The sequence below is a fragment of the Salmo salar genome, chromosome ssa16 (assembly GCF_905237065.1).
Source record: "Salmo salar chromosome ssa16, Ssal_v3.1, whole genome shotgun sequence".
Classification (NCBI taxonomy): domain Eukaryota; kingdom Metazoa; phylum Chordata; class Actinopteri; order Salmoniformes; family Salmonidae; genus Salmo; species Salmo salar.
In genome coordinates this window covers 83,588,380-83,613,174 of record NC_059457.1, presented here as the reverse complement: position 1 = coordinate 83,613,174, position 24,795 = coordinate 83,588,380, and the positions used below count along the sequence as shown (strand labels likewise).

The following is a 24,795-nucleotide window of genomic DNA, read 5'->3' as shown; positions in this document are numbered from 1 at the left end:
AGGGGAAGGGAGGAGGAAGAGGAGGCGAGAGGGGAAGAGGAGGCGAGAGGGGAAGAGGAGGCGAGAGGGGACGGGGAGGCGAGAGGGGACGGGGAGGCGAGAGGGGACGGGGAGGCGAGAGGGGACGGGGAGGCGAGGGGGGATGGGGAGGCGAGGGGGGACGAGGAGGCGAGAGAGGAAGAAGAAGGAGGATTGTTGAGTACAGAGTAGAAGCATCGTCATGTACCTGGGAGTAAAGGTAGATACGCTCAGTGTTCTTGCTGGCGCAGAACTTCATGTTGGGGTACAGGGGGAGACTGGCCGTAGTGTCAACACCATCAGCAGGACAAGATACACTGTCTGTCTGGGCTGCAGGGAGGGAGAGGAGAAAGGTCATTACACTCTAGGGGTGAGGCGCCCTAATGATGACAATGCCTGCAAGAAAAGGTCAATTGGTGGAAATTAGACTCCATAATACATCTATGAGGGACCGCCACAGTACACAGCAGCGTTAGTTAGAATAGACAGGATATCTATCTAGGTGGCGACAGCAGCTTTAGTTAGAATAGACAGGATATCTATCTAGGTGGCGACAGCAGCTTTAGTTAGAACAGACAGGATATCTATCTAGGTGGGCGACAGCAGCTTTAGTTAGAATAGACAGGATATCTATCTAGGTGGCGACAGCAGCTTTAGTTAGAACAGACAGGATATCTATCTAGGTGGGCGACAGCAGCTTTAGTTAGAATAGACAGGATATCTATCTAGGTGGCGACAGCAGCTTTAGTTAGAATAGACAGGATATCTATCTAGGTGGGCGACAGCAGCTTTAGTTAGAATAGACAGGATATCTATCTAGGTGGGCGACAGCAGCTTTAGTTAGAACAGACAGGATATCTATCTAGGTGGCGACAGCAGCTTTAGTTAGAACAGACAGGATATCTATCTAGGTGGCGACAGCAGCTTTAGTTAGAACAGACAGGATATCTATCTAGGTGGCGACAGCAGCTTTAGTTAGAACAGACAGGATATCTATCTAGGTGGCGACAGCAGCTTTAGTTAGAACAGACAGGATATCTATCTAGGTGGCGACAGCAGCTTTAGTTAGAACAGACAGGATATCTATCTAGGTGGCGACAGCAGCTTTAGTTAGAACAGACAGGATATCTATCTAGGTGGCGACAGCAGCTTTAGTTAGAATAGACAGGATATCTATCTAGGTGGCGACAGCAGCTTTAGTTAGAACAGACAGGATATCTATCTAGGTGGCGACAGCAGCTTTAGTTAGAACAGACAGGATATCTATCTAGGTGGCGACAGCAGCTTTAGTTAGAACAGACAGGATATCTATCTAGGTGGCGACAGCAGCTTTAGTTAGAACAGACAGGATATCTATCTAGGTGGCGACAGCAGCTTTAGTTAGAACAGACAGGATATCTATCTAGGTGGCGACAGCAGCTTTAGTTAGAACAGACAGGATATCTATCTAGGTGGCGACAGCAGCTTTAGTTAGAACAGACAGGATATCTATCTAGGTGGCGACAGCAGCTTTAGTTAGAACAGACAGGATATCTATCTAGGTGGCGACAGCAGCTTTAGTTAGAACAGACAGGATATCTATCTAGGTGGCGACAGCAGCTTTAGTTAGAACAGACAGGATATCTATCTAGGTGGCGACAGCAGCTTTAGTTAGAACAGACAGGATATCTATCTAGGTGGCGACAGCAGCTTTAGTTAGAACAGACAGGATATCTATCTAGGTGGCGACAGCAGCTTTAGTTAGAACAGACAGGATATCTATCTAGGTGGCGACAGCAGCTTTAGTTAGAACAGACAGGATATCTATCTAGGTGGCGACAGCAGCTTTAGTTAGAACAGACAGGATATCTATCTAGGTGGCGACAGCAGCTTTAGTTAGAACAGACAGGATATCTATCTAGGTGGCGACAGCAGCTTTAGTTAGAACAGACAGGATATCTATCTAGGTGGCGACAGCAGCTTTAGTTAGAACAGACAGGATATCTATCTAGGTGGCGACAGCAGCTTTAGTTAGAACAGACAGGATATCTATCTAGGTGGCGACAGCAGCTTTAGTTAGAACAGACAGGATATCTATCTAGGTGGCGACAGCAGCTTTAGTTAGAACAGACAGGATATCTATCTAGGTGGCGACAGCAGCTTTAGTTAGAACAGACAGGATATCTATCTAGGTGGCGACAGCAGCTTTAGTTAGAACAGACAGGATATCTATCTAGGTGGCGACAGCAGCTTTAGTTAGAACAGACAGGATATCTATCTAGGTGGCGACAGCAGCTTTAGTTAGAACAGACAGGATATCTATCTAGGTGGCGACAGCAGCTTTAGTTAGAACAGACAGGATATCTATCTAGGTGGCGACAGCAGCTTTAGTTAGAACAGACAGGATATCTATCTAGGTGGCGACAGCAGCTTTAGTTAGAACAGACAGGATATCTATCTAGGTGGCGACAGCAGCTTTAGTTAGAACAGACAGGATATCTATCTAGGTGGCGACAGCAGCTTTAGTTAGAACAGACAGGATATCTATCTAGGTGGCGACAGCAGCGTTAGTTAGAACAGACAGGATATCTATCTAGGTGGCGACAGCAGCTTTAGTTAGAACAGACAGGATATCTATCTAGGTGACGACAGCAGCTTTAGTTAGAATAGACAGGATATCTATCTAGGTGGCGACAGCAGCTTTAGTTAGAATAGACAGGATATCTATCTAGGTGGCGACAGCAGCTTTAGTTAGAACAGACAGGATATCTATCTAGGTGGCGACAGCAGCTTTAGTTAGAACAGACAGGATATCTATCTAGGTGGCGACAGCAGCTTTAGTTAGAACAGACAGGATATCTATCTAGGTGGCGACAGCAGCTTTAGTTAGAACAGACAGGATATCTATCTAGGTGACGACAGCAGCTTTAGTTAGAACAGACAGGATATCTATCTAGGTGGCGACAGCAGCTTTAGTTAGAACAGACAGGATATCTATCTAGGTGGCGACAGCAGCTTTAGTTAGAACAGACAGGATATCTATCTAGGTGGCGACAGCAGCTTTAGTTAGAACAGACAGGATATCTATCTAGGTGGCGACAGCAGCTTTAGTTAGAACAGACAGGATATCTATCTAGGTGGCGACAGCAGCTTTAGTTAGAATAGACAGGATATCTATCTAGGTGGGCGACAGCAGCTTTAGTTAGAACAGACAGGATATCTATCTAGGTGGCGACAGCAGCTTTAGTTAGAACAGACAGGATATCTATCTAGGTGGCGACAGCAGCTTTAGTTAGAACAGACAGGATATCTATCTAGGTGGCGACAGCAGCTTTAGTTAGAACAGACAGGATATCTATCTAGGTGGCGACAGCAGCTTTAGTTAGAACAGACAGGATATCTATCTAGGTGGCGACAGCAGCTTTAGTTAGAACAGACAGGATATCTATCTAGGTGGCGACAGCAGCTTTAGTTAGAACAGACAGGATATCTATCTAGGTGGCGACAGCAGCTTTAGTTAGAACAGACAGGATATCTATCTAGGTGGCGACAGCAGCTTTAGTTAGAACAGACAGGATATCTATCTAGGTGGCGACAGCAGCTTTAGTTAGAACAGACAGGATATCTATCTAGGTGGCGACAGCAGCGTTAGTTAGAATAGACAGGATATCTATCTAGGTGGCGACAGCAGATTGTTGGTGTTTTAGTTCTAACTGAATTTGGTGTGATGTCACTACTGCATTAAATGGGGCGGTTTATAATACTAGAATCTAATGCCTCTCTGTGGTCCAGAATCTAATGCCTCTCTGTGGTCCAGAATCTAATGCCTCTCTGTGGTCCAGAATCTAATGCCTCTCTGTGGTCCAGAATCTAATGCCTCTCTGTGGTCCAGAATCTAATGCCTCTCTGTGGTCCAGAATCTAATGCCTCTCTGTGGTCCAGAATCTAATGCCTCTCTGTGGTCCAGAACCTAATGCCTCTCTGTGGTCCAGAACCTAATGCCTCTCTGTGGTCCAGAATCTAATGCCTCTCTGTGGTCCAGAACCTAATGCCTCTCTGTGGTCCAGAATCTAATGCCTCTCTGTCTTCTAGAATCCTCTCCCTCTCTCCATGGGAAATATATGTTAACATTGCCAAAGCAAGTGAAGTAGATAATAAACAAAAAAGGTAAATAAACAATAAAAATGATCAGTAAACATTACACTCACAGAAGTTCCAAAAGAATAAAGACATTACAAATGTCATATTATGTCTATAAACAGTGTTTTAACAATGTGCAAATGGTTAGTACAAAAGGGAAAATAAATAAACATAAATATGGGTTGTATTTACAATGGTGTTTGTTCTTCACTGGTTGACCTTTTCTTGTGGCAACAGGTCACACATCTTGCTGCTGTGATGGCACACTGTGGTATTTCACCCAGTAGATATGGGAGTTTATCAAAATTGGGTTTGTTTTCGAATTCTTTGTGGATCTGTATAATCTGAGGGAAATATGTGTCTCTAATATGGTCATACATTTGGCAGGAGGTTAGGAAGTGCAGCTCAGTTTCCAACTCATTTTGTGGGCAGTGTGCACATAGCCTGTCTTGAGAGCCAGGTCTGTCTACGGCTGCCTTTCTCAATAGCAAGGCTATGCTCACTGAGTCTCTCTCGCTCTCATTAAGCTGCTCCGAACCCGATAGGTCACTTATTGGTCCACTGCAGTGTTCCACATTAACCCTGAGCTTGAGGAATGTCTGTCTGGAAATAGAACACCCAGCCACCAGTGTCACATCACCATCAGAAGTGAGTGACATACACAAGGCCATTAACTGTGCTTTAGGAAAAGACCCGAATGGGAAAGACAAGACAGGACTAACAGAACAGAACATATTTCTGGATCAGAATGTGTGATGATGTGTTATGATGACTGGGTGAAAGCATGCAGGGGTGTCTGGAGCAGGTCGGTGCTGTTGAGGGTGTTAATTCATGTAGAGACAGAGACAGACAGACAGACAGACAGACAGACAGACAGAATGACTCATTCTTATGGAGTTTTTCAGAGCAATTAAAAAGCAATTAAAAACTTGAGGTAAATGCAAAACACACAAAATAAAAGCAATTTCATGAACCTATAGTTCAGAGCCAGTTGTAATCCCATAAGGCCATGCTGTGAAGAGAAGAAACAATCCCCTTCTATAATGATACTAACAATAATAATATGTCACACCCTCCCTTACCCAATCACCACACAACGGAGGGAGGCAGCTGGCGGCATATGGATGACTACCTCAGTGATACACAGCATTATAACATATTGATGACTACCTCAGTGATACACAGCATTACAACATATTGATGACTACCTCAGTGATACATAGCATTATAACATATTGATGACTACCTCAGTGATACACAGCATTATAACATATTGATGACTACCTCAGTGACACATAGCATTACAGCATTATAACATATTGATGACTACCTCAGTGATACATAGCATTATAACATATTGATGACTACCTCAGTGATACATAGCATTACAGCATTATAACATATTGATGACTACCTCAGTGATACATAGCATTATAACATATTGATGACTACCTCAGTGATACATAGCATTATAACATATTGATGACTACCTCAGTGATACATAGCATTACAACATATTGATGACTACCTCAGTGATACATAGCATTACAGCATTACGACATATTGATGACAACCTCAGTGATACATAGCATTATAACATTCCCAGTTACATAGCATTATAACATATTGATGACTACCTCAGTGATACATAGCATTATAACATATTGATGACTACCTCAGTGATACATAGCATTATAACATATTGATGACTACCTCAGTGACACATAGCATTATAACATATTGATGACTACCTCAGTGATACACAGCATTACAGCATTATAACATATTGATGACTACCTCAGTGATACACAGCATTACAGCATTATAACATATTGATGACTACCTCAGTGACACATAGCATTATAACATATTGATGACTACCTCAGTGATACATAGCATTATAACATATTGATGACTACCTCAGTGACACATAGCATTATAACATATTGATGACTACCTCAGTGATACATAGCATTATAACATATTGATGACTACCTCAGTGATACATAGCATTACAACATATTGATGACTACCTCAGTGATACACAGCATTATAACATATTGATGACTACCTCAGTGATACACAGCATTATAACATATTGATGACTACCTCAGTGACACATAGCATTATAACATATTGATGACTACCTCAGTGATACATAGCATTACAGCATTATAACATATTGATGACTACCTCAGTGATACACAGCATTATAACATATTGATGACTACCTCAGTGATACACAGCATTACAGCATTATAACATATTGATGACTACCTCAGTGATACATAGCATTATAACATATTGATGACTACCTCAGTGATACACAGCATTACAGCATTATAACATATTGATGACTACCTCAGTGATACACAGCATTACAGCATTATAACATATTGATGACTACCTCAGTGATACATAGCATTATAACATATTGATGACTACCTCAGTGATACACAGCATTATAACATATTGATGACTACCTCAGTGATACATAGCATTACAACATATTGATGACTACCTCAGTGATACACAGCATTACAGCATTATAACATATTGATGACTACCTCAGTGATACATAGCATTACAGCATTATAACATATTGATGACTACCTCAGTGATACATAGCATTATAACATATTGATGACTACCTCAGTGATACATAGCATTATAACATATTGATGACTACCTCAGTGATACATAGCATTACAACATATTGATGACTACCTCAGTGATACATAGCATTACAACATATTGATGACTACCTCAGTGATACATAGCATTATAACATATTGATGACTACCTCAGTGATACATAGCATTACAACATATTGATGACTACCTCAGTGATACACAGCATTACAGCATTATAACATATTGATGACTACCTCAGTGATACATAGCATTATAACATATTGATGACTACCTCAGTGATACACAGCATTACAGCATTATAACATATTGATGACTACCTCAGTGATACATAGCATTATAACATATTGATGACTACCTCAGTGATACACAGCATTACAGCATTATAACATATTGATGACTACCTCAGTGATACATAGCATTATACCATATTGATGACTACCTCAGTGATACATAGCATTATAACATATTGATGACTACCTCAGTGATACATAGCATTATACCATATTGATGACTACCTCAGTGATACACAGCATTATAACATATTGATGACTACCTCAGTGATACACAGCATTATAACATATTGATGACTACCTCAGTGATACATAGCATTACAGCATTACAACATATTGATGACTACTTCAGTGATACACAGCATTACAGCATTACAACATATTGATGACTACCTCAGTGATACATAGCATTACAGCATTACAACATATTGATGACTACCTCAGTGATACATAGCATTACAGCATTACAACATATTGATGACTACCTCAGTGATACACAGCATTATAACATATTGATGACTACCTCAGTGATACACAGCATTACAGCATTATAACATATTGATGACTACCTCAGTGATACATAGCATTATAACATTTTCCTACATAGCATTATAACATATTGATGACTACCTCAGTGATACATAGCATTATAACATATTGATGACTACCTCAGTGATACCTAGCATTATAACATATTGATGACTACCTCAGTGATACACAGCATTATAACATATTGATGACTACCTCAGTGATACATAGCATTATAACATATTGATGACTACCTCAGTGATACATAGCATTACAGCATTACAACATATTGATGACTACCTCAGTGATACACAGCATTATAACATATTGATGACTACCTCAGTGATACACAGCATTATAACATATTGATGACTACCTCAGTGATACATAGCATTATAACATATTGATGACTACCTCAGTGACACATAGCATTATAACATATTGATGACTACCTCAGTGATACATAGCATTACAGACATATTGATGACTACCTCAGTGATACACAGCATTACAGCATTACAACATATGGGTGACTATTCACCCTAGACAATATCCCCCAGATATGTTGGAGGGTAGGAGGAAAGGAGGGTAGGAGGAAAGGAGGGAAGGAGAAAAGGGAAGATTAAAGTTGGATTACCATCAGTGTGCTCATGAGGGGCTGACTGGTTCTCTCCTGGTGATTGTTTGCCTTTGAGCTTCTCCTCCTCCTGCTCTCTCTGTTGACCGTCTGTCTGTCTCTCCTCCTCCTGCCCTCTCTGTTGACCGTCTGTCTGTCTCTCCTCCTCCTGCCCTCTCTGTTGACCGTCTGTCTGTCTCTCCTCCTCCTGCCCTCTCTGTTGACCGTCTGTCTGTCTCTCCTCCTCCTGCCCTCTCTGTTGACCGTCTGTCTGTCTCTCCTCCTCCTGCCCTCTCTGTTGACCGTCTGTCTGTCTCTCCTCCTCCTGCTCTCTCTGTACCTTTTCTCTCCTCCTCCTGCCCTCTCTGTTGACCGTCTGTCTGTCTCTCCTCCTCCTGCCCTCTCTGTTGACCGTCTGTCTGTCTCTCCTCCTCCTGCCCTCTCTGTTGACCGTCTGTCTGTCTCTCCTCCTCCTGACCGTCTGTTTGTGGTTCAGTTGTCCCGGGAGAGGCAGGACCAGGACAGGGGGGGTCCTCCTGCTCGCTGTCCAAGTCAGAGTGGAGGATCCAGGGGTGTTCTCTAGGGGTGGACTGATCAGGCCTGGAGCCTGGGGACACAGCAGGTGAACCTGTAGACTGTGTATCTGGAGCTGAGAGGTGGAAAAGAGAAAACACAACAAGGTTTTTTATAGATTTACATGTAGCCTAACAGTTCATATCAGTGTAGAAAACATGTACAACTACACAGATTCGTTTTGTACAGTTGTGTTCAGTGAAATGTACATAGGCCAAGATTTCAGTAAGTAGTTCAAAGAACTGTTAGGGGAGCAGAGAAGCAATGCGTCACACAGTCACTAAAATAATGCGTGAATTCAAATGTGAGCAGCTGCTTGTTGAGAGAAACAGATTCTTGTCATTCTGCTCAGACAGTGTGGAATATTTGTGACTTGGTAACACATGGTGAAAACTAATAAAATGCTGCTGATATGTTGAAAATGAGCAGGATACGGACCATCAATATGTAACTGATTCTCAACTAAAATTTCATCTGTGGGCAATTATGGCCCCTCCTTTGATAAATTGTGACATCCTGAACGTGTTTTGTTTTGTCGTGGAAGAACAGTGGAAGAACTGGAACTAACAGACTAATTCATGATGTTTCCATTGTAAGGTTTGTTTATGAAAGGCCATCCTCTTATAGATTTTCTAAAATGTCACCTGAATTTCCCAGCGCCCGACGCCGAGCCCCTACAACTAACGAGCTGAGGGGACAAGAGACTGAAGCTCAATTCTCCTCAGACTAGACCACTGCCTGCCAAACAAGACATTCTCCTCAGACTAGACCGCTGCCTGCCAAACAAGACAGTCTCCTCAGACTAGACCACTGCCTGCCAAACAAGACATTCTCCTCAGACTAGACCACTGCCTGCCAAACAAGACAGTCTCCTCAGACTAGACCGCTGCCTGCCAAACAAGACATTCTCCTCAGACTAGACCGCTGCCTGCCAAACAAGACAGTCTCCTCAGACTAGACCGCTGCCTGCCAAACAAGACATTCTCCTCAGACTAGACCACTGCCTGCCAAACAAGACATTCTCCTCAGACTAGACCGCTGCCTGCCAAACAAGACATTCTCCTCAGACTAGACCGCTGCCTGCCAAACAAGACAGTCTCCTCAGACTAGACCACTGCCTGCCAAACAAGACAGTCTCCTCAGACTAGACCGCTGCCTGCCAAACAAGACATTCTCCTCAGACTAGACCGCTGCCTGCCAAACAAGACATTCTCCTCAGACTAGACCACTGCCTGCCAAACAAGACATTCTCCTGACGATTCTAAAAAAGTGATCTTTGTCAAAAGTCCGTGAATGCAATATGCATTTATTTACTAATGCTGTGATATAGTAGTGCTTATTTTCTCTGCATTTCCTGTTTGGTTACAGTGATTACAGTGTCATGTTTAGAGAGATGTGAAGTCTTAATACCATCAGAGTTGTTGTTCTGCCTCGGTTGTCATTACAGATCTGACGGCCTGGTAAATTCCCCTTCTAACATGCTGCCTGTGGTGCCAGCAGTACCATAACAGAGAACTGGGTTTGTTTGCTGATTAGATATCAAACACTACACACCTCAGTCAAGCATGAAATGGAGCAGATTTTGTTAATGGATTGTGTGTGTGTGTGTGTGTGTGTGTGTGACAAAAAAACACAATTGTAATGGTGTGTTTGATCAGTCCTTGATGATCGAGCTAGTCTAGCGTAGAAGTACAATGTATGTTCTAGTGATCCTATTTCTATGATTGAGACAACCCTCCTCTAGTGTTGACAGACAGTCAGGTGCCTGTATAACATCCCCTACACCAGCGCTATTCAGATCCCACCTGGAGGTCCTGAGTACTGCTGCATTTCTGTTCTATCTCATAACTATACTGAACACAAATGTTAATGCAACATGCAACAATTTCAACAATTTTACTGAGTTAAAGTTCATATAAGGAAATCAGTCAATTTAAATAAATTCATTAGGCCCTAATCTATGGATTTCACATGACTGGGCAGAGGCGCAGCCATGGGTGGGCCTGGGAAGGTATAGGCCCACCCACTTGGGAGCCAGGCCCACCCACCGAGGAGCCAGGCTCAGCCAATCAGAATGAGTTTTCCCCCACAAAAGGGGTTTATTACAGAAAGAAAAACTGCTGTTTCATCAGCTGTCCAGGGGGCTGGTCTCAGACGATCCCGCAGGTGAAGACGGATGTAGAGGTCCTGGGCTGATGTGGTTACACCTGGTCTGGTCTGAGGCAGCTTGGACGTATTGCCAAATTCTCTAAAACTTAGTTGGAGCCAGCTTCTGGTTGAGAAATGAACATTCAACTCTCTGGCAACAGCTCTGGTGGACATTCCTGCAGTCAGCACGCCAATTACACACTCCCTCAAATCATCTGTGGCATTGTGTTGTGTGACAAAACTGCACATTTAAGAGTGACCTTTTACTGATGGTCATTATTGATATGCCACAGCAGCAAGCCAGCCTTACAGAGCAGCAAGCCAGCCTTACAGAGCAGCAAGCCAGGCTTACAGAGCAGCAAGCCAGGCTTACAGAGCAGCATCCCAGCCTTACAGAGCAGCAAGCCAGGCTTACAGAGCAGCAAGCCAGGCTTACAGAGCAGCATCCCAGCCTTACAGAGCAGCATCCCAGGCTTACAGAGCAGCATCCCAGGCTTACAGAGCAGCATCCCAGGCTTACAGAGCAGCAAGCCAGGCTTACAGAGCAGCAAGCCAGCCTTACAGAGCAGCAAGCCAGGCTTACAGAGCAGCAAGCCAGGCTTACAGAGCAGCAAGCCAGGCTTACAGAGCAGCAAGCCAGGCTTACAGAGCAGCAAGCCAGGCTTACAGAGCAGCAAGCCAGGCTTACAGAGCAGCAAGCCAGGCAGGTAGAAGGGTTATTATTACTGAGAGACAGACAGGAGGGATGCTGAAGAACAGGTAATCCTTTAAAGACTGAGGAGTGATCTCAACCCTCCCTCACCCCCCTCTTTACGCCCTCCACTTCCCCCGGTACTGCCAACTGAACCAGGAGGTGTCTGTGTTTGAGGTGAGACAGTTACCTTCCTTCTCCCAGTCTTATTAGATAGTCAGCCAGAGTGCCTTGGGGAACTTTAACTTCAGCCCAGCCAATTCATCAACTTTACTTTGTAAACTTTGAGACACGCGGCACAACGAGAGCAGGCCTTGTGACTGTTTCTCACTTGACAGTGAGGTGAACAATGTGTTGCGTCCTCTTCTCCTCGTTGTCATCTAGCAGAGACACGTTGTCACGCTGGTCTATTTCTGACTTGGTGTATGTTACGCCTGCCAACGTGTGTGTGTGTGTGTGTGTGTGTGTACACTCACCAGTGCTGGGCCTGTGGAGTGGGGACTCACACATCTCACAGTAAAGGAGCAGGATGCTGTTGGAGTAAGTACAGGCCCCACAGCTCCACTCATCTCCCTTCTCCTGATCTGGTGGTCCTGGTCTGGGGCTCAGCCTTGGTTTCGGGGTCCCTTTCTCAGAGAGCCGACGGGGGGTAAACAGAGAGGCCAGGGGGCTGCTGCTGGTGTCTCTGCCCCCATGGAGGGACCTCCTCTTCCCCCCAAGACAAGACCTGGGGCTGTGGGTAGCGCTGGGGGTGGGGGTGGGCAGACACAGCCTCTTCACCTGGGGCGAGAAGTCTTGGTCCTGGAGGTCAGGGGGATCTTGGGAGTTGTAGTTTTGCTCCTTGTCGTTCTCTGGGTTCTCCACGTCTATAGAACCCTCCTCCTCTGAGGGGGTAACGGGGGATAGGCAAACCTCACCCTCTGTTCTCTTCCTTTTCTTCTCTTTAGCCGCGTCCGGAGAGAAGAAGAACGAACGGATGTCGTGCTGTTTGTCCTTCTCAAACTGCAGAGAGGAGGGATAGAGTCACGGTAAGACTGTTGAAAAGCACATCATTCATCTGATCTGTTGTAAAGCCTGTCATTCATCTGATCTATTGTAAAGCAGGTCATTCATCTGATCTGTTGTAAAGCAGGTCATTCATCTGATCTGTTGTAAAGCAGGTCATTCATCTGATCTGTTGTAAAGCAGGTCATTCATCTGATCTATTGTAAAGCCTGTCATTCATCTGATCTGTTGTAAAGCAGGTCATTCATCTGATCTGTTGTAAAGCAGGTCATTCATCTGATCTGTTGTAAAGCCTGTCATTCATCTGATCTGTTGTAAAGCCTGTCATTCATCTGATCTATTGTAAAGCCTGTCATTCATCTGATCTGTTGTAAAGCCTGTCATTCATCTGATCTATTGTAAAGCCTGTCATTCATCTGATCTGTTGTAAAGCCTGTCATTCATCTGATCTGTTGTAAAGCCTGCCATTCATCTGATCTATTGTAAAGCCTGTCATTCATCTGATCTGTTGTAAAGCCTGTCATTCATCTGATCTATTGTAAAGCAGGTCATTCATCTGATCTGTTGTAAAGCCTGTCATTCATCTGATCTGTTGTAAAGCCTGTCATTCATCTGATCTGTTGTAAAGCCTGTCATTCATCTGATCTGTTGTAAAGCCTGCCATTCATCTGATCTGTTGTAAAGCAGGTCATTCATCTGATCTGTTGTAAAGCCTGTCATTCATCTGATCTGTTGTAAAGCCTGTCATTCATCTGATCTGTTGTAAAGCAGGTCATTCAGCTGATCTGTTGTAAAGCCTGTCATTCATCTGATCTGTTGTAAAGCCTGTCATTCATCTGATCTGTTGTAAAGCCTGTCATTCATCTGATCTGTTGTAAAGCCTGCCATTCATCTGATCTATTGTAAAGCCTGTCATTCATCTGATCTGTTGTAAAGCCTGTCATTCATCTGATCTATTATAAAGCAGGTCATTCATCTGATCTGTTGTAAAGCCTGTCATTCATCTGATCTGTTGTAAAGCCTGTCATTCATCTGATCTGTTGTAAAGCCTGTCATTCATCTGATCTGTTGTAAAGCCTGCCATTCATCTGATCTGTTGTAAAGCAGGTCATTCATCTGATCTGTTGTAAAGCCTGTCATTCATCTGATCTGTTGTAAAGCCTGTCATTCATCTGATCTGTTGTAAAGCAGGTCATTCAGCTGATCTGTTGTAAAGCCTGTCATTCATCTGATCTGTTGTAAAGCCTGTCATTCATCTGATCTGTTGTAAAGCCTGTCATTCATATGATCTGTTGTAAAGCCTGTCATTCATCTGATCTGTTGTAAAGCCTGTCATTCAGCTGATCTGTTGTAAAGCAGGTCATTCAGCTGATCTGTTGTAAAGCAGTGCCTCACATGGTTAAAGAACCCAGATCACTAGACCAGTGCCTCACATGGTTAAAGAACCCAGATCACTAGACCAGTGACTCACATGGTTAAAGAACCCAGATCACTAGACCAGTGCCTCACATGGTTAAAGAACCCAGATCACTAGACCAGTGACTCACATGGTTAAAGAACCCAGATCACTAGACCAGTGCCTCACATGGTTAAAGAACCCAGATCACTAGACCAGTGACTCACATGGTTAAAGAACCCAGATCACTAGACCAGTGACTCACATGGTTAAAGAACCCAGATCACTAGACCAGTGACTCACATGGTTAAAGAACCCAGATCACTAGACCAGTGCCTCACATGGTTAAAGAACCCAGATCACTAGACCAGTGACTCACATGGTTAAAGAACCCAGATCACTAGACCAGTGACTCACATGGTTAAAGAACCCAGATCACTAGACCAGTGCCTCACATGGTTAAAGAACACAGGATCTTTGTCATTGTCAACCACTCCTCCTGCTGCCAGGGTCGTCTTGCTTGGTGTCCACGCCTCGGCGAAATTCAGGAAGTCCCATTTGTCCTTATCCCCCAACTCTGCCTTTAAGTACTCCTTCTTACCGTTCAGAGTAGTGCCAGTTACCGTTTCCTGTCAACAACACAGACACACACACAGTCTCCTATCAGAACAACACATACAGGGAAACTCCACTCAAAAATAAAATGTTTTGGACTTTCAAGAAGCATTTTCCTTTTAAGTACTTAATGGCAGAAAATTGACAAAATCAGGGAGGCGCAATCAGGACTTGTCCAATAAGAAACACTTGTTTTGCTACAATGTACACTAATGAATGTGACCATAAACTGCTCTGTTCTTTGCAGCATAATTAACAACAACAAGGTCAATAAACAACAGAAACACACCAAGGTCAACAACCTCACTCTGATACTTCTGTAATGGTCTTTAAACGTTTTTTTTCTAAAGAAGGAAGGCAGTCATTTTATTGATTCAAATCCAGTTCATTGGAAACTGTGGTCCTGCAGTGGATATTAGTACCCCATAGAATTACAGATATATTGAGTGTACCCGCCATTCAACCCACTGTGTTCCAGTCAAAATGACAAGGTGGTCTCGGGGGCTTTGTGCTGTCCCTTTAAGTAAATCTACAGTACTAGTCAAAAGTTTGGACACCTACTTATTTCATAGTTTTTCTGTATTTTTACTATTTTCTACATTGTAGAATAATAGTGAAGACATCAACACTATGAAATAACACATATGGAATCATGTAGTAACCAAAAAAGTGTTAAACAAATCAAAATATATTTGAGATTTGAGATTCTTCAAAGTAGCCACTCTTTGCCTTGATGACAGCTTTGCACACTCTGGGCATTCTCTCAACCAGCTTCATGAGGTCGACACCTGGAATGCATTTCAATTAACAGGTGTGCCTTGTTAAAAGTTACATTTGTGGATTTTCTTTCCTTCTTAATGCGTTTGAGCCAATCAGTTGTGTTGTGTCAAGGTAGGGGTTAGCAGGTAGGGGTACACAGAAGATAGCCCTATTTGGTTAAAGACCAAGTCCATATTATGGCAAGGACTGCTCAAATAAGCAAAGAGAAACGACAGTCCATCATTACTTTAAGACATGAAGGTCAGTCAATCCGGGAACATTTCAAGAACATTGAATATTTCTTCAAGTACAGTTGCAAAAACCCTCGCTTTGATGAAACTGGCTCTCAAGAGGATCACCACAGGAAAGGAGGACTACTGCAGAGGATCAGTTCATTAGAGTTAACTGCACATCAGATTGCAGCCCAAATAAATGCTTCACAGAGTTCAAGTAACAGACACATCTCAACATCAACTGTTCAGAGGACAGAATCAGGCCTTCATGGTCGGATTGCTGCAAAGAAACCACTACTAAAGGACACCAATAAGAAGAAGCGACTTGCTTGGGCCAAGAAACACGAGCAATGAACATGACCGGTGAAGCATGGAGGAGGTGGTGTGATGGTGCTTTGCTGGTGATACTGTCAGTGATTCATTTAGAATTCAAAGCACACTTAACCAGCATGGATACCACAGCATTCTGCAGCGACACACCATACCATCTGGTTTGAGTTTAATGGGACTATCATTTGTTTTTCAACAGGACAATGACCCAACACACCTCCAGACTGTGTAAGGTCTATTTGACCAAGGAGAGTAATGGAGAGCTGCATCAGATGACCTGGCCTCCACAATCACTCGACCTCAACCCAATTGAGATGGTTTGGGATGAGTTGGACCGCAGAGTGAAGGAAAAGCAGCCAACAAGTGCTCAGCATATGTGGGAACTCCTTCAAGACTGTTGGAAAAGCATTCCTCATGAAGCTGGTTGAGAGAATGCCAAGAGTGTGCAAAGCTGTCATCAAGGCAAAGGGTGGCTACTTTGAAGAATCTAAAATCTAAAATATATGTTGATTTGTTTAACACTTTTTTGGCTACTACATGATTCCATATGTGTTGTTTCCTAGTTTTGATGTCCACTATTATTCTACAATGTAGAAAATAGTAAAAATAAAGAAAAACCCTTGGATAAGTAGGTGTGTCAACTTTTGACTGGTACTGTATTTCTATGAAAAGTACCTACCTTCCAGTTAAAACGAAACACACGCACACGCACGCACACACACACACACACACACACGCACGCACACACACACACACCTTCCTGTTGAGCATGGCCCACATGACGGTGTCAAAGGTGCCCTTGGCAATGAGGTAGTGCACGTGGACGGAGGCGGTCTGTCCGATGCGGTGCGCCCGGTCCTCAGCCTGCTTCACATGGCCAGGGTTCCAGTACAGCTCAGCAAACACCACGTGAGTGGCCGCTGTGAACGTCAGGCCCTGGACAGCACAGAACACACTCACTTAAGGGAAAAACTCACCGGAAGCAGACAGGTGGAGAAAGCAGAGCGAGGCGGGTGAAAAGTACAGGAACAGGCAGAGCAGTGACTGTATGCTAGCAGGATAGTACATATACAGTTGAAGTCGGAAGTTTACATACACTTAGGTTGGAGTCATTAAAACCCGTTTTTCAACCACTCCACAAATTTCTTGTTAACAAACTATAGTTTTGGCAAGTCAGTTAGGACATCTACTTTGTGCTTGACACAAGTATTTTTTCTTACAATTGTTTACAGAAAGATTATTTTGCTTATAATTCACTGTATCACAATTCCAGTGGGTCAGAAGTTTACATACACTAAGTTCACTGTGGCTTTAAACAGCTTGGAAAATTCCAGAAAATGTCATGCTTTAGAAGCTTCTGATAGGCTAATTGACATTATTTGAGTCAATTGGAGGTGTACCTGTGGATATATTTCAAGGTCTACCTTCAAACTCAGTGCCTCTTTGCTTGACATCATGGGAAAATCAAAAGAAATCAGCCAAGACATCAGAAAAAAAGACATTGGAGACCTCCACAAGTCTGGTTCATCCTTGGGAGCAATTTCCAAATGCCTGAAGGTACCACGTTAATCTGTACAAACATTAGTACGCAAGTATTAACACCATGGGACCACGCAGCCGTCATACGTCTCAGGAAGGAGACGCGTTCTGTCTCCTAGAGATGAGCGTACTTTGGTGCAAAAAGTGCAAATCAATCCCAGAACAGCAGCAAAGGACCTTGTGAAAATGCTCGAGGAAACAGGTACAAAATTTCCACAGTAAAACGAGTCCTATATCGACATAACCTAAAAGGCCACTCAGCAAGGAAGAAGCCACTGCTCCAAAACCGCCATAAAAAAGCCAGACTACGGTTTGCAACTGCACATGGAGGACAAAGATCGTACTTTTTGGAGAAATGTCCTCTGGTCTGATGAAACAAAAATAGAACTGTTTGGCCATAATGAGCATCGTTATGTTTGGAGGAAAAAGGGGAAGCTTGCAAGCCGAAGAACACCATCCCAACAGTGAAGCACGGGGGTGGCAGCATCATGTTGTGGGGGTGCTTTGCTGCAGGAAGGACTCGTGCACTTCACAAAATAGATGGCATCATGAGAAGGAAAATGATGTGGATATATTAAAGCAACATCTCCAGACATGAGTCAGGAAGTTAAAGCTTGGTTGCAAATGAGTCTTCCAAATGGACAATGACCCCAAGCATACTTCCAAAGTTGTGGCAATATGGCTTAAGGACAACAAAGTCAAGGTATTGGAGTGGCCATCACAAAGCCCTGACCTCAATCCAATAGAACATTTGTGGGCAGAACTGAAAAAGCTTGTGCGAGCAAGGAGGCCTACAAACCTGACTCAGTTACACCAGCTCTGTCAGGAGGAATGGGCCAAAATTCACCCAACTTATTGTGGGAAGCTTGTGGAAGGCTACCTGAAACGTTTAACCCAAGTTAAACAATTTAAAGCCAATACTACCAAATACTAATTGAGTATATGTAAACTTCTGACCCACTGGGAATGTGATTAAAGAATTAAAAGCTGAAATAAATTATTCTCTATACTATTATTCTTTATTTCACATTCTTAAAATAAAGCGGTGATCCTAACTGACATAAGACAGGGAATTTTTACCAGGATTAAATGTCAGGAATTGTGAGAAACTGAGTTTAATGTATTTGGCTAAGGTGTATGTAAACTTCAACTGTAATATTATAATATCATCTATGCTTTTATCTTACAGTCATTCATACATTTGACATTTGGGTGGTCCCGGGAATGGAACCCCCCCACCCTGGCTTTACAAGCGCCATGCTCTACCAACTAAGCTACAAAGGACCATACCTCCAATCAGCTTTGCTGATAGCGATGTTGTTTCCATAAGTGGATGAATTGGTGTAACTTAGCATGTATAGTAAAGCCTCAACCCTTAGCTACCTCTTCCAATTAAAATGAGCTCGGGAAAAAAGTGAATCATTAAATTGGTATTGTTTTGTGTGACTACAGCTCTAGCGATACAACACAAAAATAGAGACGTTTTAATTGAGTGAGGCGTCAAAGAGGACAACCTGCCTGCCCCGTTTCGGTTGGGTCATTAGAATTCAAAACAACAGATTCTAAAATAAATCACACACGCTTCGCATGCTCGCCTTCAGTGAGTTTAGGCCATTAGTCAAGAACTTTCTCACTCTTTTTAATGCTCTTTTTAATTTGAGAGCTCTGGAAAGAAAGACTTCCTATCTATTTACTACATATGACAAACTGGAACAGGTCTTGGAAGATATCAATCAAAAAGTGCTACTTTGGGACTGGAATTAGAACACATGGTGGATGTATACAGTGCTACTGGGACTGGAATTAGAACACATGGTGGATGTATACAGTGCTACTGGGACTGGAATTAGAACACATGGTGGATGTATACAGTGCTACTGGGACTGGAATTAGGACACATGGTGGATGTATACAGTGTTACTGGGACTGGAATTAGAACACATGGTGGATGTATACAGTGCTACTGGGACTGGAATTAGGACACATGGTGGATGTATACAGTGTTACTGGAATTAGGACACATGGTGGATGTATACAGTGTTACTGGGACTGGAATTAGGACACATGGTGGATGTATACAGTGTTACTGGGACTGGAATTAGGACACATGGTGGATGTATACAGTGTTACTTGGACTGGAATTAGGACACATGGTGGATGTATACAGTGTTACTGGGACTGGAATTGGGACACATGGTGGATGTATATGCCCAGTAGATGGTCTGTACCGTAGAAATATAATTACTATTCTATCATCACTGTTTCTATGGTCTGTACGTGCAGTACCTGCCCAGCAGCCTGTATGCTGAGGACGGCCACGCGCGTCTCAGGGTCATTCTGGAACTGGTGAACCAGGTGGATACGCTCTGAGGACGGAACACTGCCATCGATACGGATGTAATTGGCCTGAGAGAGATGGGGAGAGAGGGGGAGATGGGGAGAGAGGGGGAGATGGGGAGAGCGTGGTCATTACTGATGGGACACTGCCAATGATATGGATGTAACTGGCCTGAGAGAGAGAGAGGAGATAGGGAGAGGTAAATGTCAGCGCTGATTAAAACCTTGACCTCTGAACCCACCACTAAAACAACAGCAACATCCTATAGCATTGTTGTATAGAAAAATAACAATTTACTAATACATCGGCGTACACGTCACTGACAAACTGAAATGGTTCACTCACACAGACAGTGTGGTGAAGAAAATTTGGCTTGTCACCTAAAACCCTCAAACTTTTACAGATGCACAAATCGAGAGCATCCTGTTGGGCTGTATCACCGCCTGGTACGGCAACTGCACCGCCCGCAACCGCAAGGTTCTCCAGAGGGCAGTGAGGTCTGCCCAACACATCACCGGGGGGGCAAGCTACCTGCCCTCCAGGACACCTATAGCACCCAATGTCACAGGAAGGCCAAAAAGATCATCAAGGACATCAACCCCCTGAGCCACTGCCTGTTCACCCCGCTATCATCCAGAAGGCGAGGTCAGTACAGGTGCATCAAAGCTGGGACAAAGAGACTGAAAAACAGCTTCTTTCTCAAGGCCATCAGACTGTTAAACAGCATCACTAACATAGAGAGGCTGCTGCCTACATACATAGACTTGATATCACTGGCCACTTTAATAAATACAACACTAGTCACTTGAATAATGTCTACATATCTTACATTACACATCTCATATGTATATACTGTCTCCTATTCTACTGTATCTTATTCTATACTAATCTCACATTGCATGTCCATATGTTTGTATATTCTTAATTCCATTCCTTTACTAGATGTGTGTGTACTGGGTATATGTTGTGTAATTGTTAGATATTACTTGTTAGATATTACTTGTTAGATATTGCTGCACAAGCATTTCGCTACACCCGCAATAACATCTGCTAAACACGTGTATGTGACCAATTCAATTTGATTTGACATTTAGTCAATTCCACTCCACACAGACTGTACCCATATACAGGAAGAACAATTTTGTGTTCTAATACACCTGTCACAGTGATGTCATTGATTTCATTATTTTTTTATTAGATTAGTCGTCTCTCTCTCTGTCTCCCCCTCTCGGTCTCCCCCTCTCTCTCTCGGTCTCCCCCTCTCTCTCTCCGTATCCCCCTCTCTCTCTCTGTCTCCCCCTCTCTGTCTCCCCCTCTCTCTCTCTGTCTCCCCGTTCTCACAGCTGTAGTTCATCACAGCAGCATGCAGCTCCTTATTTTAGTATTTTTCCTGTTAATGGGTGATGATGCTTCTGCGAGTGGGAGACTTTTCAAATTAGAAGGTGTGATCACACTTGATCACGTATCATAACAGCAGACGACATACCCTTCCTCTCACATCACTGCCATCGAGCTGAGAAACGCGTGAAACTGGCTTAAAATAAAAACAGTGTGTGTGTATTTTCTGTTTTGAGTTTCTACATAAGTGGAGATGAGATTCAGCAACACTTGGAGAACAATGGAATTCAATAAAAAAAGAAGCTTCTTTAGTAGAACCAACATTGGTTAATAAAAAATAAAATTAATAAATTCCACTTTCCTTCAAGTGTTGCTGAATCTCTTCTCTCCTTGGTTGGAAAGCGAGGGAGCGACAGTGATCCCTTCCCTTTGACTTTCTACATAGACAGTCTGTTCTAGTGAAAACACAAGCCGTTGGAAGTGTGTGTGGTATCACTGCCAGTGGCTGGTTCAACATGTATAGACTTGAGGGGAAAGCACACACGTATATAACACTAACATGTATCTGCTGCTGTGTGCACTGTATCTGACGTTCTGTACTCGGAGCCAAACACACAGAGTGCATTTACATTTGATTCATTTAGCAGACGCTCTTATCCAGAGTGACATACAGGAGCAATTAGGGTTAAGTGCCTTGGTCAAGGGCAGATCGACAGATTTTTCACCTAGTCCGCTCGGGGATTGGAACCTTTCGGTTACTGGCCCAATGCTCTGAACCGCTAGGTTACCTGTAGCTACAGGGTGGAACTCACTGGTGTGTGTAAACAGTAGCAGTCTATGACCCCCACGCCTGGGAATCATGGTCCCTACAGGGCTGTGATGACAACATCAGGGTTTTGTGACGCCTGTCCAGTAGGAACACAAGGTTACATTTCTCTAGCCCATTTCTTCAGCTTTATGGTAAAAACAGTGGTGGACTGCTGTTCAACTGAAAATCTAATTAAAGAACAGTCGATTTAAAAGGCCCAGTGCCTTCAAAAGTATATTTTTCTTGTGTTTTTTATTTATTTATCGTATTATACAACAGTTGATAAAACACTGTAAAAGTGTGATACATTTTTTTTAATTCGGTGTTATTTCAACACAGTTGCTGGTTGAAAATACAATCTACCGGTACACAGGATCTTCTAATCAACCGGTTTGCATGGGCAGGTGTTTCGGCTGGGGACATACCAGGCGGCAAATTGGTTAATAGACCAATAACAAAGAGAGTTCCAAACCTCTCTGCCAATAACAGCTAGTTTTAAGTTTCCCCCTCCCCACCCAGAAATGATTTGATATACACTAATGTCCATTGCTTCCATTGTTTCTTGGCCCAAGCAAGTCTCTTCTTCTTATTGGTGTCCTTTAGTAGTGGTTTCTTTGCAGCAATTCGACCATGAAGGCCTGATTCACACAGTCTCCTCTGAACAGTTGATGTTGAGATGTGGTTCTTTCTTGAACTCTGTGAAGCATTTATTTGGGCTGCAATTTCTGAGGCTGGTAACTCTAATGAACTTATCCTCTGCAAGAGAGGTAACTCTGGGTCTTCCTTTCCTGTGGCGGTCATCATGAGAGCCAGTTTCATCATAGCGCTTGATGGTTTTTGCGACTACACTTGAAGAAACTTTCAAAGATATTGAAATGTTCCCGGATTGACTAACCTTCATGTCTTAAAGTAATGATGGACTGTCGTTTCTCTTTGCTTATTTGAGCAGTTCTTGCCATAATAGTCAATCACCACCTTCCGGAGACACCTGAAACCCCACCTCTTTAAGGAATACCTGGGATAGGATGAAGTAATCCTTCTAAACCCCCCCCCAAAAAAAAGATATAGATGTACTATTGTAAAGTGGTTGTTCCACTGGATATCATAAGGTGAATGCACCAATTTGTAAGTCGCTCTGGATAAGAGCGTCTGCTAAATGACGTAAATGTAAATGTATACCGTAATTTCCGGACTATTAAGTGCACCTGAATATAAGCCGCACCCACTGAATTTAATTTTTTTTTTTTTTTTGAACATAAATAAGCCGCACATGTCTATAAGCCGCAGGTGCCTACCGGTACATTGAAACAAATGAACTTTACACAGGCTTTAACGAAACACGGCTTGTAACAAAAAAAAAAATTTGCAGTAAACTTTAGTTGTCTTTTTGCACTGAGTCCATTCCTCATGCTGCTGTTTCCAACGTCTTATCATCGACTCATTAAGACCAAGCTCCCGTGCAGCAGCTCTATTTCCTTTTCCAACAGCCAGATCAATCGCCTTCAACTTGAAAGCTGCATCATATGCATTTCTCCGTGTCTTTGCCATGATGAGGGTGACAAAATGACTACCGTAATCAGAATGATGGGAAGTTTGAGAGCGCTCGATTTAATCTAAACAGTAATCAAAAAAGTTGTTTGACCGTAACCCGTTCGGCAATTTCATTGGTCTAATGAAAGCTTCATGCCGCCAAAAAACTGAGCACGTCACAGAATGTGTTTTTTTGGAGCAAAAAAAAATTGAAAGCGGGAAAAATCCATATATTAGCCGCGTCATCGTTTAAGCCGCGAGGTTCAAAGCCTGGGAAAAAAGTTGCGGCTTATAGTCCGGAATTTACGGTAATATGAACTTGGTCTTTTACCAAATAGGGCTATCTTCTGTATACCACCCCTACCTTGTCACAACACAACTGATTGGCTCAAACGCATTAAGGAAAGAAATTCCACAAATTAACTTTTAACAAGGCACACCTGTTAATTTAAATGCATTCCAGATGACTACCTCATGAAGCTGGTTGAGAGAATGCCAAGACTGTTCAAAGCTGTCATCAAAGCAAAGGGGGGCTACTTTGAAGAATCTCAAATCTAAAATATATTTAGATTTATTTAACACTTTTTTTTGGTTACTACATAATTTAATGTGTTATTTCATAGTGTTGATGTCTTCACTATTATTCTACAATGTACAAAACAGTAAAAATAAAGAAAAACCCTTGAATGAGTAGATTTTTTAAAGCTTTTAACCAGTAGAACACTGAACTAAAATATTAACACAACATGTAAAGTGTTGGTCCCATGTTTCATGAGCTGAAATGCTCCATATGCACAAAAAGCTTATTTCTCTCAAATTTTATGCACATCCCTGTTAGTGAGCATTTCTCCTTTGCCAAGATAATCCATCCATCTGACAGGTGTGGTATATCAAGAAGCTGATTTAACAGCCTGGTCATTACACAGGTGCACCGTGTGATGGGGACAATAAAAGGCCACTCATTTTTTTTTTACATTTAAAAATAAATAATATATTTCACCTTTATTTAACCAGGTAGGCTAGTTGAGAACAAGTTCTCATTTGCAACTGTGACCTGGCCAAGATAAAGCATAGCAATTCGACACATACAACAACACAGAGTTACACATGGAATAAACAAAACATACAGTCAATAATACAGTACAACAATAGAAAACAAAAAGTCTATATACAGTGAGTGCAAATTATGTAAGATAAGGGAGTTAAGGCAATAAATAGGCCATGGTGGCGAAGTAATTACAATATAGCAATTAAACACTGGAATGGT

At 42.8% G+C, this 24,795-nt stretch overlaps 1 protein-coding gene across 1 annotated transcript in view; it reads right to left on the bottom strand.

Annotated features, from left to right (window-relative positions):
- Nucleotides 1-24,795, bottom strand: part of LOC106592442 (DNA annealing helicase and endonuclease ZRANB3) — a 99,283-nt gene that overhangs the window by 46,672 nt on the left and 27,816 nt on the right. Inside the window, exons 11-17 of the mRNA XM_045696729.1 lie at nt 19,801-19,920; nt 16,732-16,911; nt 14,494-14,667; nt 12,114-12,639; nt 8,606-8,874; nt 8,247-8,526; nt 227-348 (exon numbers count right to left, since the gene is read on the bottom strand). Of these exons, the coding sequence (XP_045552685.1) occupies nt 227-348; nt 8,247-8,526; nt 8,606-8,874; nt 12,114-12,639; nt 14,494-14,667; nt 16,732-16,911; nt 19,801-19,920 (1,671 nt within the window). The remainder of the gene's footprint in view (nt 1-226; nt 349-8,246; nt 8,527-8,605; nt 8,875-12,113; nt 12,640-14,493; nt 14,668-16,731; nt 16,912-19,800; nt 19,921-24,795) is intronic.